This window comes from Glycine max, chromosome 11, assembly GCF_000004515.6.
Source record: "Glycine max cultivar Williams 82 chromosome 11, Glycine_max_v4.0, whole genome shotgun sequence".
NCBI lineage: Eukaryota > Viridiplantae > Streptophyta > Magnoliopsida > Fabales > Fabaceae > Glycine > Glycine max.
The window spans coordinates 20,832,431-20,850,359 of NC_038247.2; the positions used below are offsets into that span (position 1 = coordinate 20,832,431).

Below are 17,929 nucleotides of genomic sequence, written 5' to 3' on the forward strand. Positions count from 1 at the left end.
ATAGGATCTTTTCCTTACTCATCGTCAAAATTTAAATTATAGTTTACTTGTTGAAAAAACCCAGCTATTTGCCAGTTGTATCAAACTTTATTAGTAACAGTCTAACATATTTTAGTTTACTTGTTGAACAAATCTCTTATTATATCTTCTTAAGTTTTTTACACTAATTTTATAATAGTGATGAAATGTTACCCTACTTGACTTTAAAAAAACACTAATGATAAATGAAGCATTAGTTAGTATTTATAAAATAAAAGTTAAATGTTTCTAGTTCTTACAAATAAAATAATGTTCACTTTTAGTCCTGTAAAAGTAAATTGTCTCCTTTTGTTCTTTCATTTGTGGAAATATGTTATGTCATCTTATTTTCATAAATGGAGATTAGGAGATAGATAATTTTGCGAAAGAGAAGAATTACATTTGACACATAATGAGAGACTAAAAATAAATTATTTATTTATTTTAGATTAAAAACAAACATGATATTATTTACATGATTTTTTTTTCTGAATACTAACTAAAAATTATATATGCACAAACTTTACCTTCACAAATCCTTTTCAGTTTCTCGGTAGACCGCATGGGAATTTGTAAGGAATTTGTTCGTGCAAGTATATATCATTTTCCACCCGTGATTGCATTCAATTAGTTGAGTTTATGTAACGTTTTATTAACCGATGTGGACGAAAAAGAGTTTTTGTCTTTGAAAGGTATGTGCAGGGGCAATTCACAAATTATGTCCATCGTACACACGAATGAAATAAATACTAGAAATTCCTCCTCCCATCCTCCATAGTTATAACTTTGTTTTCGTTTTTTAGTTTCAAATGCTTCTTTGAATACAAATTATGTAGAAATATTGGCAATGTTCATACGATGGTTTCAGGATGCTTTAAAAAAAGAGCTACGTATATGGTTTGTACTTTGTGTACTTTATATACGAATTTAAACTAAAAATGTTACTAATGTCACTGGTTGCCCTTTATGATACAAGTTTCAATTCGCATGCTGGTTGGTTTCAAAACTTTTATTGGCTTGTACTTTGTACCACTTAGAAGTAAAAGCCATATGGATTTTTCTAACAGCCAAATTTGTGATTGGTCATCTTGTGTTATATTCAACGTACAAATGTATTAAGTAGCCCAAGGACAGGTCAAGGTCGGCAAGAAGCTTTATATGTTAAGATTTTGAAATGAGAGACGGACAAAGCCACTGGTGAATGTTGATTGACATAGGGCACCTATGCTTTGATTTTGAATACCATGCATCCAACTTATTTAATTATGGTTGCTCTAAAGCAGTTGGGTGTCTAGTACTTGATGCATTAGAAACAATGTTTAGTAAACAACCAACATAATAATGAGTTTAATTTTTATACACCTTCAGTATATTAAATTAGCATGATTTCTAAAATAATTATTATAAAGCTAATATGATAGTTTGTGATTATTTGATACTGTAAACACTGAAGACCATTTACACTATCGTGTATACACTATTTATTCTAATAGTATTTTAAGTACCATTTACATTGAAAACATAGAAATTAAATATATGTTATGTGACAGAGATGCGCTAACTAAATTAAATAGTGTCTAGATTGATGAATAAACAAAAACTTTCTGTTGAAAAAAATGTGGAAAATGCATACTTCTAGTTACTAATTATGTGTGTTTTATAGCTAACACGAAGGGGCATTGAGAGAAAAGTTTTCCCTTCAATTTACCATGTTCAGGATTTATGTTTGACTAAATCATATCCTTCCAAAGTTTTGCAAGTAAATGCTAGTTCTGGCCATTTTATCCTTCATATTCTATTAAGCTGAGTTTTGGTAATTTGAAGGAGTGAAGGTGTTAGTGCCACTTTCAAATTACGCAAAAGTGGTATTAATTCTTTAAATTATATAGACACTTGCTACTTCTATGTTGGAATCACCCACGCAAAAGGCAAAATACGAAAATCGAGTACAGATCACTACTAGTTTTGTTTATGTTTAACTGTGAAGTGTTGTCATTTGTCAAACGATTCAACACAGTGGACTTATTAAACCGCAGAAACAGTATTTTTTTTCATAACCACCGAACAAAAGCAAAATTCAACCTGATCTTAACTGCCCTATTATCTTTCTTTCTTCTTAGTTCCTAGCTTTTCCCTAGTTTCAGTTGTTGCCATGTGTTACTGTCAGAGCATAAATAAAGGAAATGGAGACTATATATCGGATTGATATGTTAAGAAAAACTTATGGTTCACATGATTTATATATAAAATATATCTATTTTGTGAAAGAGTTGTTGAGTTGAGTATTGGAGCTAGAGTATGACACAAGTCAAAGATATTACATATCGCCCTCTAGTTCTTGTGTGATACAAGTCTTTCCTTTAAATATTAGATCAACCTTCATCTACTTATGATATTGGTGTTTGGATTGCTAAATCAAATGATTGATATTACTTATTCAGTCATCACATTGGATTAATGAGTCACTAATTTATTTGCATTAGTCGATATATAGTAAAAAAAATAAATTATAACTAATAAATTTCATACTTTAAAAATTATAAAAAACAAAAATCATATTACACCTTAAAAGATCCCCCGAAAATGTAACATGCTGCTTCTTCCAAAAATCCACTGGATAGTTGGTTCACTTTCCATTGGTTTGGTTGCTAGTTCACTTAAACCAGTTTATCTAGCTAAATCAATGGTTTGGTGCGTCGGATTTGGCTGACCAATCGTTCAAGTAAAAAAATCAGCTAAATCGCATAAATGTAGTATCAAGAAAAATGTTAGAAACACATTCTTTAGCACACACTTTTAAATATATATTTTTTTAATTAATTAAAATTTATTAAAAATTACAAAATCGAGAAAGAGTCACTAAATATAACGTGAGATGTACCAAATTTTATTATTTTTAATAAATTTTAACTAATAAGAGATAGTGTGTTTAAATAAGTGTGTTAGAGAATATCTTTTTAGGATTTCTCATGTTTGCAATCCACCTAACAGTTTGGACTAGTTATGTTACCGATTCTTATCAGACCGATGCTACCAGCCGGTCTGAGATTGGTTTTACTACACTGCTTTTACAGTGTATGGTAAAAACCCATTGATCGTGTTGGAAATGGACAACTATTACTTATTTGAAATTACTGTCATTTTCTTTGAAAATTGCAGTGCTTAGGTACAAATTTAATTTCTGCTTCTTTGGAAATCAACATTCAAGTAAACCATACTCCTTCACCCCGAAAAAAAAGAGTGAATAACCGTGAATCTAGCTAACTGTGATTTTATTAAAAATAAAAATAAAAAATAAAAATAAAGAAGGTTCTCTGATCTAACAAATATTATATGTTCCACTTCCACACATAACGCCAAGCCTTAAATTAAAATGGTTCGTTTCAAACAATGAGACTAAAAGAATAATGCTTATAATGTTTTGCTCGGGTATGAAGTTGTTAGGGAATGGAAATAGGAGGGATGAAAATTGAAAATTGAAAATTATTAACTTGCTCTAGCTTATAAGTAATATGAATGAAGGCAATTAGTAGATAATTGCAGTCTTACATTATGTCTATACTCCTAAACTCTTGATTATTTAAATGATGCTTTAAAAGGGATAATTTTGTAGTGTGAAAAAATATTTATTATAATTTTCCTTTTTCTCTCTCTAATTAGATGGAAGAGATATTGACTTTTCTTTTTTCTTTTTCATATAGATACCTTTCACCGGAGATAATCTCGTTTAAACTGGATAAAATAATTATAAATGATAAAACTATCCTTGTGAGTATTTAACGCATCTACGTATCCACTAGTTAAAGTTGAAACAACTTCATGTCATATTTAAATTTATTTTGTTTCAAATTATCTATATCTAATTTATGTTTAGTATCAATTCAATTTTCTTGTATTTTATAATAGAAAAATATGCTGATTGATCCATACACTTAGTGATAAGGGAAATGTTGGTTTGGTTGGGTCTAATTGTCTTCTCTTTATGACATCTTTTGATGGACGTAATTAGAAGATTATTAGTATCTTAGCAAGCAATTTCAGGGGGAAAAATTGATTTGATAGTTCATATGTATTTCTACTATTGTGCACCTCCTTACATCTAAATCAAACAATCGTAGCATTTATTCTACAGTTGATTGTGCTGTGCACCATGGCCTCTACTTTGTTAGACTAATTATTCAAATTAAGTAACTTGTTGACTATAAATAAAGACCTAAGTGTTTCTCTTTCCAAGCATTTCCCGCTTCATAAGTCTAAAAGTAGCTGCACTTTAGAACAAATCCACAGCCCAAGAAACTCCATTAAAACACAACCAGAGCAACAATGAAGACTTTCCTACTCTCTGGTAAGTTATGTTGCTCTTGGTTCTTACTTGGCCTGCTTGCTCTTATTGGTTCCCTTGCTTCAGCTACAGAGATACATTTCCATGAATTTGTTGTAAGTACTGGTTTAATTATCATAAACTATTAACTACATTTCTCCAATATGGTTAAGAAACAGTTAGTAATTATCATTCCATCAATAATTTGATTGTAATAGATTCAAGCTAGGCCAGTGAGGAGGCTGTGCAAAACCCAAAACATAATCACAGTCAATGGGCAGTTCCCAGGGCCAACAGTGGAAGCTAGAAACGGGGATTTTATTGTAATCAAAGTAGTAAATGCAGCACAGTACAACATCTCCATCCACTGGTAAATAACATCATCTTTCACTTTCACACGAATGGAACTTTTCCCCGCACTAATGTCTTGGCTTCAAATTCACTATGCTTATGAGCAATACAAACACACTCTTTTGCGCATACTATCTCTTATAAGTTGAAATTTATCAAAAATCAAAAAATTTTGTGGGTCTCACATTATACTTAATAATTTCCTCTCTTAATTTTGTAGTTCTCAATAAATTCTACTAAAGATGTGTTGGAAAATATATTCCTAACACTCCTCTTATGCTAATAGTACATGCATGGTCCATGAATTAAATTTACTATGCTAGTGACACATACTTGGTCTATGTATCAATTTACAATGCTAATGATACATGAAATTTGTCTTTCTTACCAAGTGATCATGGGTTATGTGCATCAGGCATGGGTTAAGAATGCTAAGAAATCCATGGGCAGATGGACCAAGTTATGTGACTCAGTGTCCCATCCAACCAGGAGGAAGTTACACATACAGATTTAGAATCAGAGACCAGGAAGGGACACTATGGTGGCATGCTCACACTGGCTTCCTAAGAGCCACTGTTTATGGAGCTTTCATCATCTATCCTAGATTGGGCTCTCCTTATCCCTTCTCTATGCCTAAGCAAGAAGTTCCCCTCCTTCTTGGTATATATATCTCTAAAACCTTCTTTCATTTCCGTATTCTCCCCAATTCACTTGCATAATGAATCTCCTCCCACCGTGATCAAACTTTACCTCACTACTGGCATTTGAAAAGCTAAAGCGCTTCTCATTTATAGTTTCATAACAGATTGTATTGTGATGATGACACAGGGGAATGGTTCGATACGGATCTTGTGCTCCTCCAAAGGCAGGCAGACTTTGCAGGATTACCTCCAAATACATCTGTTGCATACACCATTAATGGGCAACCTGGTGATCTTTACAGATGCTCAAGCCAAGGTGTGAAATTATTACTCTCTCTATATGTCTACATTCTCTTACCGATGTTAAAATGATTGGTAATGCATTAGTATCTTCTACAGTTATTTTTAAATGGCAGATTATCTCAACCTTTAAAAGTATTTTTTAATATTATGACAAAACCTTAAAGAAAAGCATAGTTGAATAAGTGTTGAGCATTAAATTATTTTTTGAGAGATGTTCCAGATTCATTGATGTGGCAAACATACAATGCAGAAACTGTGCGTGTTCCAGTAGATGCTGGGGAGACAATTATGCTGAGAATCATCAGCAGTGCACTAAATCAAGAACTCTTCTTCTCAATTGCTAACCACACTATGACTGTTGTTGGTACGGATGCTGCATATACTAAGCCCTTCAAAACCTCAGTCCTCATGATAGGACCTGGTCAGACATTCAATGTCATAGTCACTGCTGATCAACCCCTAGGTCTCTACTACATGGCAGCACGTGCCTATGAATCAGCTGCAAATGCTCCCTTTGACAATACCACCACCACTGCAATCCTTGAATACAGATCTACTAGACGCAGAAACCAAAACAGATCAAGACCAATCTTGCCAGCTTTGCCGGCCTTCAATGACACGCCCACTGCAACTGCATTCACTGCTAGGATCAGGGGTCTTACCCGGGTTAGAGTCTTTAAGAAAGTTGATGTGAATCTATACGTTATAGTGGGGTTGGGGTTAATCAATTGCACAAATCCTAATAGTCCACGGTGTCAAGGACCAAATGGAACCCGCTTCACAGCAAGCATGAACAATGTATCTTTTGTACTCCCAAGTACCACCTCCTTAATGCAAGCCTACTATGAAGGAATACCCGGTGTCTTCACCACAGACTTTCCCCCCATCCCCCCTTTACAATTTGATTACACTGGAAATGTGCCACGGGGGCTATGGACACCTTCTCGGGGAACTAAGCTCTACAAGGTGAAGTATGGCTCCAAGGTGCAAATTGTTCTGCAGGACACAAGCATAGTGACCACTGAGGAACACCCTATGCATGTTCATGGATTCCACTTCTTTGTAGTTGGTTCAGGTTTCGGCAACTTCAACCCAACAACTGATCCCCAAAAGTTCAACCTTGTAGACCCACCTGTGAGGAACACCATTGGAACACCCCCTGGAGGATGGGTGGCCATTCGTTTTGTGGCTGACAATCCAGGTAACTTGTTATACTAACTTTTTCTTCTTATGCAGTTTGTATCAGGATCACATTTTAATCTGTTACATGGTTTTCTTTCACTACTGCAAATCAGGAATTTGGTTTGTCCATTGTCACATAGACTCACATCTGAATTGGGGTTTGGGGATGGCACTTCTGGTAGAAAATGGAGTTGGCCTTTCACAGTCAGTATTACCTCCACCGCCAGATCTACCCCAATGTTAAGGTTAATGAAGCATCATTAGTTAATAAATTTGTCGTTCTGTATCATAAGTTCTTCAAGGATTTGCCAAACAGACAGTATGGCTTTCTGCAGTTCCCAATACCAGAATTAGATTATGCTTAATTGAGCTGTATGTTTGCGGTATGTTTGTTAGGTGGCATTGTAACCCTATATTAAGAAAAATAAAATTTAAATGATTTCTTATCATTACTATTACTAGTTTAATATTTTTCAGTGAGAAAAACTAATTCATTCCATAGAAAAAATATTTCAGTACCAGAAACCGATTTCCATTTTGTTCCTTCAGTGGAAGAATTGCCCACATATTGCAATTTGCAATGTGCAGGTGGACTATTTTGTACAAAGCACCCTAAGCAACTTAAAGCAAGGTGCATTTAGTTTTTAGCAGAGGCCACCATGAACAAGCATGTGAAGTTGATCCTGACAGTTCCTGGATATCTAACATGCAAAGACATCATTGGACCTCTTTAACAGCATTGCCTAAATCCGAACCACGCATCAACTGTCATGTTATAAGGCTCTTGTGTATATAATAATAAGAAACTGAAAAACTTATCCAGCAAGTTCTAGGAAGTAAGCTTCCTTGAAGCCATTCTAATCAAAGACACAAATACAAGATCATATACAAAGGTATGTTCCATAAGAACAGTAAAACAGAATAATCCACATTACATAATAAAGATGATCTTGTACATAATAACTTCAGTTATTGCAACTAAGGACATCAAGGTTATCATATCAAGATTCAAATCGTGAATCGCCAAGCTAACTTTTTAATCATAATTTGCATCAAATCATAAGATTAAAAAACAATGAGAAATTACTTCAAATATATATGATATTTAGTGTTCAATGTAATAATTTTAAACTAGAAATAGATAAAACTTACCTTAATCATAAGTCTTATAAAACAAAATTTAAAATTATTAGTTATATTTGAGTTTGTGAGGCCTTTATTTTAGAAGAATGGAAATGAAGCAATGAAATAGCCAAATAGAGTGCATGCATTGAATAGCAAAGGAAGTAGAGGAATAAAATCAAAATAGGATAATTTCAAAAGTGCTCCTTCAATACCTTTTCATTCAACAATTTAAGCCTATATGACTTTTCATTTTTTTTTTCTTGAGAATTAGTGAAAGAAGTAAAAAGAAAAAAAATGACAAATCGTAGAATTGTGTGACCTTGTACCAATAGTACGAAATTGCACATATTCATTCATGAATTGTAAGAAGATACAAAGTCATTTGAGATTCATCTTATGATACAAATCAATAGGTAACCAAATCATATTGAATCATAGGATTCAAATCGTGAATTATAAGATTCTAATAACTATGGGGGGTCAATCTTTAACAAGGTTACCTAGATCAGCAGGATCTAATAGGGGTCAGGTTATGCAGTTTTCAGCATTGTAACTGACTAACTGAAACACTAGTCTGAAGGGCAACAAAAGAGGGAAAGTTGAGCAAAGAAATTGCTTTCACACAGTGCTAGTGAATACTGATATATAACAAATTACAGTAGTATGTATTCAATACTTGTGCACAATTTTATGGGCAATGTATCAGGCTACAAATTTCAAGCAACGGGTATCATTGTGCACATTTTGACATCTATAGGAACAAAATCGCATACCACATCTAACACAAGTGTAATTAGCAGAAAAAGCACAAACGGTACAGAAGTGGCAACGGGAGCTTGAGCTTGGAGGCCCAACTGCAGCTTTCCAATAGGATGGCACATGAGGAGGCAATGATTCTAAGTTAGCCTGCATTTGGTAAATTGTAGGAGGTGGGTTAACAAAAACAAAACCCAAGGCAAGAGTAAAACATGATTGTTACTTATGTGTATGATCTGTTGTGGGTGTAATTGTAATCACTGACCTCATGTAAGAGCTCAAGGAACGTTCTTGGGGCCCTTCTAGCTTCAAGTGCTTTTGCCTGCCTGGTTTTCCTTTTGGTGCCTTTAGACTGCTTTTTCTGTATATAAACTGCAAAAAGAAGGAACAATTAGTATATGTTCAGGACCCCAATGACAGTAAATAGCCAAATTTTAGGGACTTAGAAGAAACGAATTATAATTGGGTAAATGATTATTTTAGACCCTGAATGTGTAAACCAATGACAATTTAGTCCTTCAATACAAAAATTCTGATTTTGTCCTTGAATGTATAAAAAGTGTGACAATTACATTCTGTCATATAACTTAATGACAAATTAGTTCCTGAACTTTACAACTTAATGTTAAATTAGTCTTTAAACTTTACAACTTAATGATAAAATGATTCCACGAAAACTTAGCGACATGATATAATTGTCGCACTTTTTACACAACCAAATAGGATTACTAAAACGGTCATTTATCCAATTATAATTTTAGGAACTATTTTTACATTTTTCTTAAATATAAAGACTAAAGTGAGAGAGTAGACTAAATTGATCATTTACTCAAAAAATGTCACCATAAGTTAAAACTAACACTAGACAAAAAAAAAACAGAATGAAACAAAATTGTGAAATGAAACTATGAAAGGAAAAAAAAGAGAGAGAAGAAACCCTAACATTGATCCTCCTCGTCTAGAGAAGCATCATCGTCATCATTATTGGCATCTGCAATTTCAAAACCTGCATTGTCATTCTCCAATGCATCCAAGCGCGCAAGTGCCGCCTGAATTGAATTGTAACAAAATCGCGTTTCTATCAGATTAATTATTCAGATTTCAATTCACAGATATCTTTTTTTACAAAAACTGAAAAGAAAAACAAAATAAGGAAAATTGAGCGGAGATAGTTGCCTGAGTGCGGTTGTCGGCGCTGGCAAGCGCGGCGGCCATTTTGGACGCAACTTTTCGCGTTCGGCTTGACATGCGGCGGGTCGAGTTGGAACCGTCGTCCTCCATTTTCTAGCTCTACGGAATCACCAATTCAAACGCAACACACAAACACGGCCTTAAGAGGAATGAGTGAATGGTTTCACTGTTTCAGATCGCAACTACGAAATGTATATATATATAAAAAAAAAGGAGGGTAGTAGAGAAGAAGAAAAAAAGAGAGTAATAGAGAAGAAGAAAAAAGTGTTTATTGAGAATAATATTATATGTATTTTTTTCAAAAGATAATTGAAAAATTATAACAGATAAATATAAATAAGATGAATAATAAAAGATAAAAAAATATAATATTCACAATTGTGAGTTTATAACCTTTTCCTCTTATTTATAACTGCTCGCATTTTTAGTTTGCATAAGTTTTTTTTTTATTCTGATTCTGAGTTAGTTAACTCTTAATATTATTAATTAATAATACGAAAATTAAATACAGTAGTATCATATAAAAATATATATTTTTCAGAAAGAAAAAATATTTTATTTTTGAAGAAGATTTTTCACTCTGAGATATATTTGATTGTTAATTAATTTTAAAATTAGTTTTAAATTTTAATTAAGTACACTCAAAATTTACGAAGAATAATCTCCTTGAATTAAGAATTATAACAATATATTAAGAAAATAAAAAACTCTTAGCAAGAAATAAACCAAACAATTCTTAGGCACAACTAACAAGAATTTTACAATTAATAAAATAAAAAATAAAATCAAAAAATCAAGTAAAATTATATATGATAATCGTTCTGTTTTATTTTATAATCTTCTTCCTAATCTTTTGTTAAATTGCATTGAAATCGAAATATATAAAGGATTATAATTCGAATCTAGAAAATATAATTTAAATTTCAAAATAATATATTTTGGTGGTGTAAAATTGTAAAGTATTTTATGTTAAATAATAACATTTTATACCCCTTCAGCTTTGCTTGGTTTTGTACCACCTGGCTGCCATGTGTTTTGCTTTCAACTTTTTTTCTACTACAAACTCCAAGTATCATACTCAAACGAATGGATTTCAACTTTCATTTAATTTTGCTTGATAATTTCTCTCAAATCCTAAATCTTTCTCTTTCCTCCTTTATCTCTTTATCAAGCCACTCGTTTTTCGCAATGGATTATCTCTTCTTCTTCTTCTTCATTTGGTGCTCGCTTTGGTGGGGAATGAAAGCTGATGCATTGAATGATTTTGTTTGTAGGTGGAGATTAAGCGGACGATATGGAGGGGGACTGCTGGCTGGAACTCAAAAGACTTCCGAACGAAGAAGATTTTTATGGTATTTGATATATTTTATTCCTTTCTCTCTCATATATTTTTTTCTTCTTTTAATTTACTATTTTTTGGTTTATAAACAGTCACCCATGATGCGGATTGGATTTTGTGTTGTGCAGGTTTGAACAAGTTTTGGGCTTTTGGGGGTAATGTGGTGTTCTTTTTTATTCATTTTATTTAACATTAGATCACTGTTATTTACGATTGAGTTTATGGATTGTCGTTTTGACGCGTTTTGGTGCGTTTCGTGTGCAGATGGTGGTGTATGTGTGTTGGACGAGGTTTGACTTTTCTTCCGGTGTTGTTTTCATGCATCCTTTCTTACATGCATGTTAGCTTATCGTTTTTCTCTATTCATGGTACTTTTGTTGTTCTGTTTTTTAATGGTAGCTTTGTTGTTGTATTTTCTTTTATAAATGTGTAACTTTTGACTTCCTATTATTGATGTTTTTCTCTTCTTCATTTTTCCAGATACAAACAAGGTTTGCCTTCTTTTTTGGTGTTGTTTTCATGTATGGTTTCTTACATGCAAGTTAGATTTTTGTTTTTTTGTGTTGGCCGAGGTTCGGCTTCTCTTTCGGTGTTGTTATCATGCATCATTTATTACATGCATGTTTGCTTATCGTTTTTCTTTGTTATTTTTACCCCCAAAAAGTTTCAATTTCTTAGAATAAACGCATAAAATAGAGTAAAGCAAATTCACTGGTACTTGAGATTCAACATTTTTACCCCTAAATTTGAAGTTTTTTATTTGTTTAGTCAATGTAGACATTAAAGCAAATGATATGCAGTACGGAAATCAATCTAAATCATTATATTCTTCTTTTTAATAAGATGTTGTCTCTATTTAGTTTTATGGGTGAATACTAATTTTGCTGATATAGAATAATGATATGCAATACCAAAATCAATTTGAATCGTTATATTGTTCTTGATAATATGCAGTACCAAAATCATGTTTAGTCAATGTAGACATTAAAGCAAATGATAAGCAGTACCAAAATCAATCTAAATCGTTATATTCTTCTTCTTGATAAGATGTTGTCTCTATTTAGTTTTATGGTGAATACTAATTTTGCTGATATAGAATAATGATATGCAATACCAAAATCAATTTGAATCGTTATATTGTTCTTCTTGATAATATGCAGTACCAAAATCAATTTGAATCGTTAATGATATGCAGTACCAAAATCAATTTGCTGATATAGAATACTTTTAATTTGAATACTAATTTTGCTGATATAGAATACTTTTAATTTTACATGCAGCGAAAAAAATTTTCATCTTGTGATTCAAATTTCTTTTCTGAATATTGTCATTTTAATTTTGCAGGTTAATTTAGAATACTTTGGTAGAGTTGTGTTCAACACAAATGACGGGAACTGATTCACACACAACTATGATTGATGGCGTGGGTGTTGCTGGATAGGGAGTTTTGCCCCAAAAAGTTTCAATTTTTTAGAACAAGCACATTCACGGGTACTTGAGATTCAACATTTTTCCCCCTAAATTTCAAGTTTTTTATTTGTTTAGTCAATGTAGACATTAAACCAAATGATATACAATTCCAAAATTAGAATTTTGGGGATCCTTTTTTATTTGTTATATATGATAGTGAGAATTAGCTGATATCAAATTGCGAATACAGAAAAAGTTGCAAGTTCCAGATGTGGAGTTTTCAAAGGTATGTATGTATGTGTTAATTCAATTATCTGCACTAGCACTACTTTTTAGGCCTTTTAAAGCTTGGTCAACTTTTTTTTATGGGAGATTGATGCATATTTTACTAATTATGTTAAAATTTTGTTTTCTCTTCTTTTACATTGTAGTTAAATTAAACTATTATGTGAAAGTTTGGTCGATCTGTGTTTCAACCCTGCTTCAATTACTTTCTAGGTGTAGAGCTATCAAGGTCAATGGAATCTATTTAGGCATATTGTTTAACTTCTACATGATTAAGTTATTACAAATTTGCACTATTTGATTGTTTAGAGAAGGGATATATATGGTGCTTGGGAGCAATATCTTGGACTGGAACACGATGACAATGCTCCAAAAAAGTCCTATGCAGTCAACCAGGTAAATATTGGGGATTAGCTTCTTTCTTTCCTTTGGGAGATTGCCCAATGTAGCTGTTTAGAGTTGAGATATTAGACTTACAATTTATTTTCTTCCCTGATCCTTCTTATTTATTTTCTGATTTAAAAATAAACTTATAAACTGCAGTAGAACAGAGCCTACATAATAATAATAATAATAATAATAATAATAATAATAATAATAATAATAATAATAATAATAATAATAATGAAACAAAACCAAACATTATTTCCTATCTCTTATTATTATTATTATTATTATTATTATTATTATTATTATTATTATTATTATTATGTAGGCTTTGTTCTTTTATAATTTCTTAGTTTGGTTGCTAATCAGGAAATAAATTGTTGCTTTGTTGAGTGGATGTGCAAGTTGAGGTGCAATATCAACAAAAAATAAATTTTTTTTTCTTTCATTTTCTGTCATTTTAATCATGGTTTTCTTTCTCTTATATGTTACAAATGACAGACATACATGACATTTCAATGCATGTACAGAATAAGCTTAGAAACCTTATACCCAGAATTGTGATGCTTCAACATTCCACTTTGCTATTGAATGTTTGGTTTCCTTGGGTTCCTTAAATAAAGCATGCACTTTGAGAAGTGGTTCATCTTTTGTAGATGTTAAGAAATTAAAATTTTAGTTGCTTATATTTTCCGAACTCATAGGAATGTCCTTATGCTTATATTTTGGTTTTGTATCATCATCATCATTATTATTATTATTATTATTATTATTATTATTATTATTATGATGATGATGATGTAGGCTCTGTTCTTCTATAGTTTCTTAGTTTGTTTTCTAATTAGAAAAATAAATTGTTGCTTTGTTAGGTGGATGTGCAACTGGAGGTGCAATATCAACAAAAGGTAACTTTTTTTTCTTTCATTTTCTGTAATTTTTATCATGTTTTTCTTTCTCTCATATGTTTGATTTCTTTGGGTCAAATCATTATTTTCTTTTGCTTCTGATGAATATCTAGGCTCTTCTATATTTAGTTTCCTTGCTCATACCTATAATGACTATCATATTCAGTACTCAAATGTTTTCTTTGCAGCTTTGTGCTAGCTGAACTCCATATTATCCACAACCATGGTTCATAATAGACTCTTGACATTTTGTTTATTGATTCTTGAAGGCTCCCAGGTTACTGGTCTATTGTTTTTTTTTTTTTTGAATAGGTAGCTTCTTTGGGAAATAACATTGTCATTCAAATTGCAGGTAGCTTCTTTGGGAAATAACATTGTCATTCAAATTGCAGTTGAAAGCAGGCTTAAGATAAGTATTTTCATCCTATTAGTTTAACTACATGTTTAACTTTTATGTCTAAACCTCCCACTATACATATCTTTGGAGCAGATTGCACTGCTATAGTACCTACTCCTTTAGCAGTTATTGTTCTTAATTGGACAGTTTTTTTATGTCTAAGATCAATATTTTTTTTTGTTTTTAATTCCCTGAATTTTCTTTAGTGGATTTCTTGATATTTTTCATATGAGAAATCAAATGGCTTTCATCCAACAACTAGAAGCTATGAGTATGCAGTGGTTTTCATCCATTTTTTCCCCTTTTTCAGTTTAACTTTTATCATTCTAATACCAAAGTTTCCTTCATATTTTTTTGGGAACTTTCTTACTTTCTTTCTTTTCTCATCCCGCAAGTTCTAAAGGACTACATGTTTGGTAAGTCTTTTTATGGGTATTTTTTTGTTGATGCTTTCCTGCAATTTTTGGTTTTTGGTCAATTCATGGTTGAAGTTATTATTATTATTATTGTTGTTGTTGTTGTTGTTGTTGTTGTTGTTGTTGTTGTTGTTGTTGTTGTTATTATTATTATTATTATTATTATGTATACTCTAGCTGAAAACCCTTTTTTATATTCTAATTCCAGGAGTAAACATTGAGATTTTTCTTTGAGCTTCCTGGTGTGTGTAGGTTGTAATATCAAAGAAAACCATTTTCGTTTTAGCATGCATCTCCTATAATCACAACATAAAAATTGGCTTTCAGCTAGAGCCAACATAATAATAATAATAATAATAATAATAATAATAATAATAACAACAACAACAACAACATAAAAAAGGACATTCAACTAGAGTCTACATAATAATAATAATAATAATAACAACAACAACATAAAAAATGACCTTCAACTAGAGTTTACATAATAATAATAATAATAATAATAATAATAATAATAATAATAATAATAATAACAAATGAATATTCAAATTATTAATAACAAAAATATATATAAGTTTAGAATGTCTTAATTATAATTTTTTTTAAAATACAAAACTCAACAAGCACTTCTCTACCCACAAGAAAGAGAAGTTCTTAATAATGGAGGAATAAGCTGTTATATACTTTTAATTTTTAATTATATATTTTGTTGGAAATATTTATTTTGATATCTGTGTGAATGCACATAATAGAATAATGACTTTCAGAATAATGCCTTGAATTTCATCATGCTTGCTTTGATAACGATAAACCTATTCAAGTATTTCCTTCTTTCTTTTTCTTTTTCTTTTAAATCATAAATTTTATTGTTGTTGCAGGAATTCGAATTAGGATTCTATTTAATTTTGTTGTTGTTGTTGTTATTATTATTATTATTATTATTATTATTTGTACTGTGCAGAGTATCATCTCGGGTAGCTAAAGGCAAAAATAACAAAACCGAGGACACAATTATTGAAGCCTCCAAAAGTATGTTGTTATTTATACTGTTTATTTCATATTGCAATTTTACATTTTAAATTATAAAGTTTATTGTTGTTGCAGGAAGCTACATTATGATTCTATTTAATTTTGTTGTTGTTGTTGTCGTTATTATTATTATTATTATTATTATTATTATTATTATTATGTTGGCTCTACCTGAATGTCATTTTATTGTGATGACAAGAGTTGTATGCTTCTCTCTGGTCAATAATTTTTTCCAAACTGCTCTCAAAAAGTGATTTTTTTCCCATGTTTGTTTTCTCTCACTTGGCCTTATGGTCTAATTTTGGTTTGGGGTTTATCTTCTATGTCTTTCATAATTTAATGCATTTAAATTTGAATATGGGTACTTGCAGAGTATCATCTCAGGCAGTTCAAGAAAAAAATAGCAAAACTAAGGACACAATTATTGTAGCCTCCAAAAGTATGTTGCTATTTATACTATTTATATCATATTCTTATTCTAAGTTTGTTGATGATTGATGCAAGCTTTTGTTATATGTCTGTATTCTCTAACTTGATTATTGAATGACACTTATCCTTTTGCAAAGAATGAGAAACCAGATTGCATGTGCAAACAAAGGCTTTAAATTGTAGTTGCAGTTAAGGCTTGGTTTTGGTTCATAGTCACAGCCTAATGATGCAACGGATGTGTTCCATCAAACTTGCTCTTTTTTTCATTTAACACTTAATAGAGTTTTGGGGAGGAGTCAAGAGGGAAAGACAATTTGGTGGCGTGCGATGTGTGTTGTTATTTGGTGCCTAACTTCCTATGGTTGGGGATTAATTTCCAATATCAAACTCTTTAATATCAATGTTAATCTTTTTCCTTTTTTTACAATATCTTTCTTTTAATTCTTGCATCGGAAATCAATTGACGAACATGACCCGTAAAGTATCATAGCTGCATAGATATATATTGTTATTATTCCAAGAATCAAGTAGGTTATTAGATATGAAGGATGCATCCAAAAATAAGTGATGAAAATGGTCTTCACCATATAGCAATATCACTAGGTTATATTGCTTCTAAAGTAATAACCAAGTTGTAATAATAGAAATGAAACATGGCCGATATAGGACTTACAAGTAAGTCATCTCTAATTTCTGTCCTCTTTAAATCAATTATGGAATCAAATCTGAATTCTGTAACAGGATTAGCAGGAAAATCCATCCTGAGCTTCACCATTTTGCGAGTGAGGCACTGGTAATATGGATCGCTGGGATGTGACAGAGCAAGACATATATTCAGAGACCATATCTGGATTGTTGAAATTTTAAAACAATGTTTTATTAATTTAGTTGTTGAACAATTATTTAGTTATTAATATTCAGCTTTTTTGTTTTGTTAATTTTATTATTCTCACCATTATTTAGTTATTAATATTCAACTTTTTATGCTTCAACACTGAATTACATTTTATAGGTATATTACAAATAAATAAAAAAAACTTATGTAATGGCTTAACAAACGACCCGTGCGTTACGCACTGGTTACATGCTAGTTTCTATAAAAAGTTTTCCACTTACCTTCAATATTAATAGAAAATATGAATATTATACATTAACAAAATGATTTTAAAAAAAGTTTTATTTCAATTAATTGTCATTATAAATAATTAATTTAAATTAGGTTCTTAATTGTTTCTATAATTTAAATTATGTACTCTTTTATAATGTTGATTGTATATGTGATTAAACTTTTTCTTATCATAAAAAAGAAAAGAAAATATTAATATACTTTATAAAATATCAAGTTTAATTTTTGTTTGACATTCTAATTTTTTATTTATTTTATTTTATTAGTCGTAAAGTTTGAGTGCGGTTTGACATTCTAATTTTACTTTGTTTTGGT

General features: G+C 31.2%; 2 protein-coding genes across 2 annotated transcripts; one reads left to right on the top strand and one right to left on the bottom strand.

Moving 5' to 3' along the window:
• Positions 1-4,239: 4,239 nt before the first annotated feature.
• LOC100785427 (laccase-3) lies at positions 4,240-7,265 on the top strand. The gene is made up of 6 exons (XM_003537273.4): positions 4,240-4,455; positions 4,558-4,709; positions 5,106-5,350; positions 5,519-5,647; positions 5,885-6,835; positions 6,930-7,265. Exons 1-6 carry the CDS (start codon positions 4,342-4,344, stop codon positions 7,058-7,060), a joined length of 1,722 nt encoding a protein of 573 aa, XP_003537321.1. The 5' UTR covers positions 4,240-4,341; the 3' UTR covers positions 7,061-7,265.
• Positions 7,266-8,570: 1,305 nt separating this feature from the next.
• Positions 8,571-10,153, bottom strand: LOC100807878 (SWR1 complex subunit 6). The gene is made up of 4 exons (XM_003538271.5): positions 9,874-10,153; positions 9,641-9,746; positions 8,963-9,069; positions 8,571-8,847 (listed from the first exon to the last, which is right to left on the bottom strand). The coding sequence occupies exons 1-4, from the start codon at positions 9,976-9,978 to the stop codon at positions 8,644-8,646; spliced, it is 522 nt and encodes a 173-aa protein (XP_003538319.1). The 5' UTR covers positions 9,979-10,153; the 3' UTR covers positions 8,571-8,643.
• Between the last annotated feature and the right edge of the window lie 7,776 nt (positions 10,154-17,929).

Bases quoted from the DNA above. Each gene is read 5' to 3' on its own strand.
- LOC100807878 (XM_003538271.5), bottom strand. From the start codon at position 9,978: ATGGAGGACGACGGTTCCAACTCGACCCGCCGCATGTCAAGCCGAACG. The intron at 9,070-9,640 runs GTTAGGGTTTCT...TTCTTTTTGCAG, and splicing joins TCTAGACGAGGAGGATCAAT to TTTATATACAGAAAAAGCAG. The intron at 8,848-8,962 runs GTCAGTGATTAC...TACCAAATGCAG, and splicing joins TCCTTGAGCTCTTACATGAG to GCTAACTTAGAATCATTGCC.
- LOC100785427 (XM_003537273.4), top strand. From the start codon at position 4,342: ATGAAGACTTTCCTACTCTCTGGTAAGTTATGTTGCTCTTGGTTCTTA. The intron at 4,710-5,105 runs GTAAATAACATC...TATGTGCATCAG, and splicing joins TACAACATCTCCATCCACTG to GCATGGGTTAAGAATGCTAA. The intron at 5,351-5,518 runs GTATATATATCT...ATGATGACACAG, and splicing joins AGAAGTTCCCCTCCTTCTTG to GGGAATGGTTCGATACGGAT.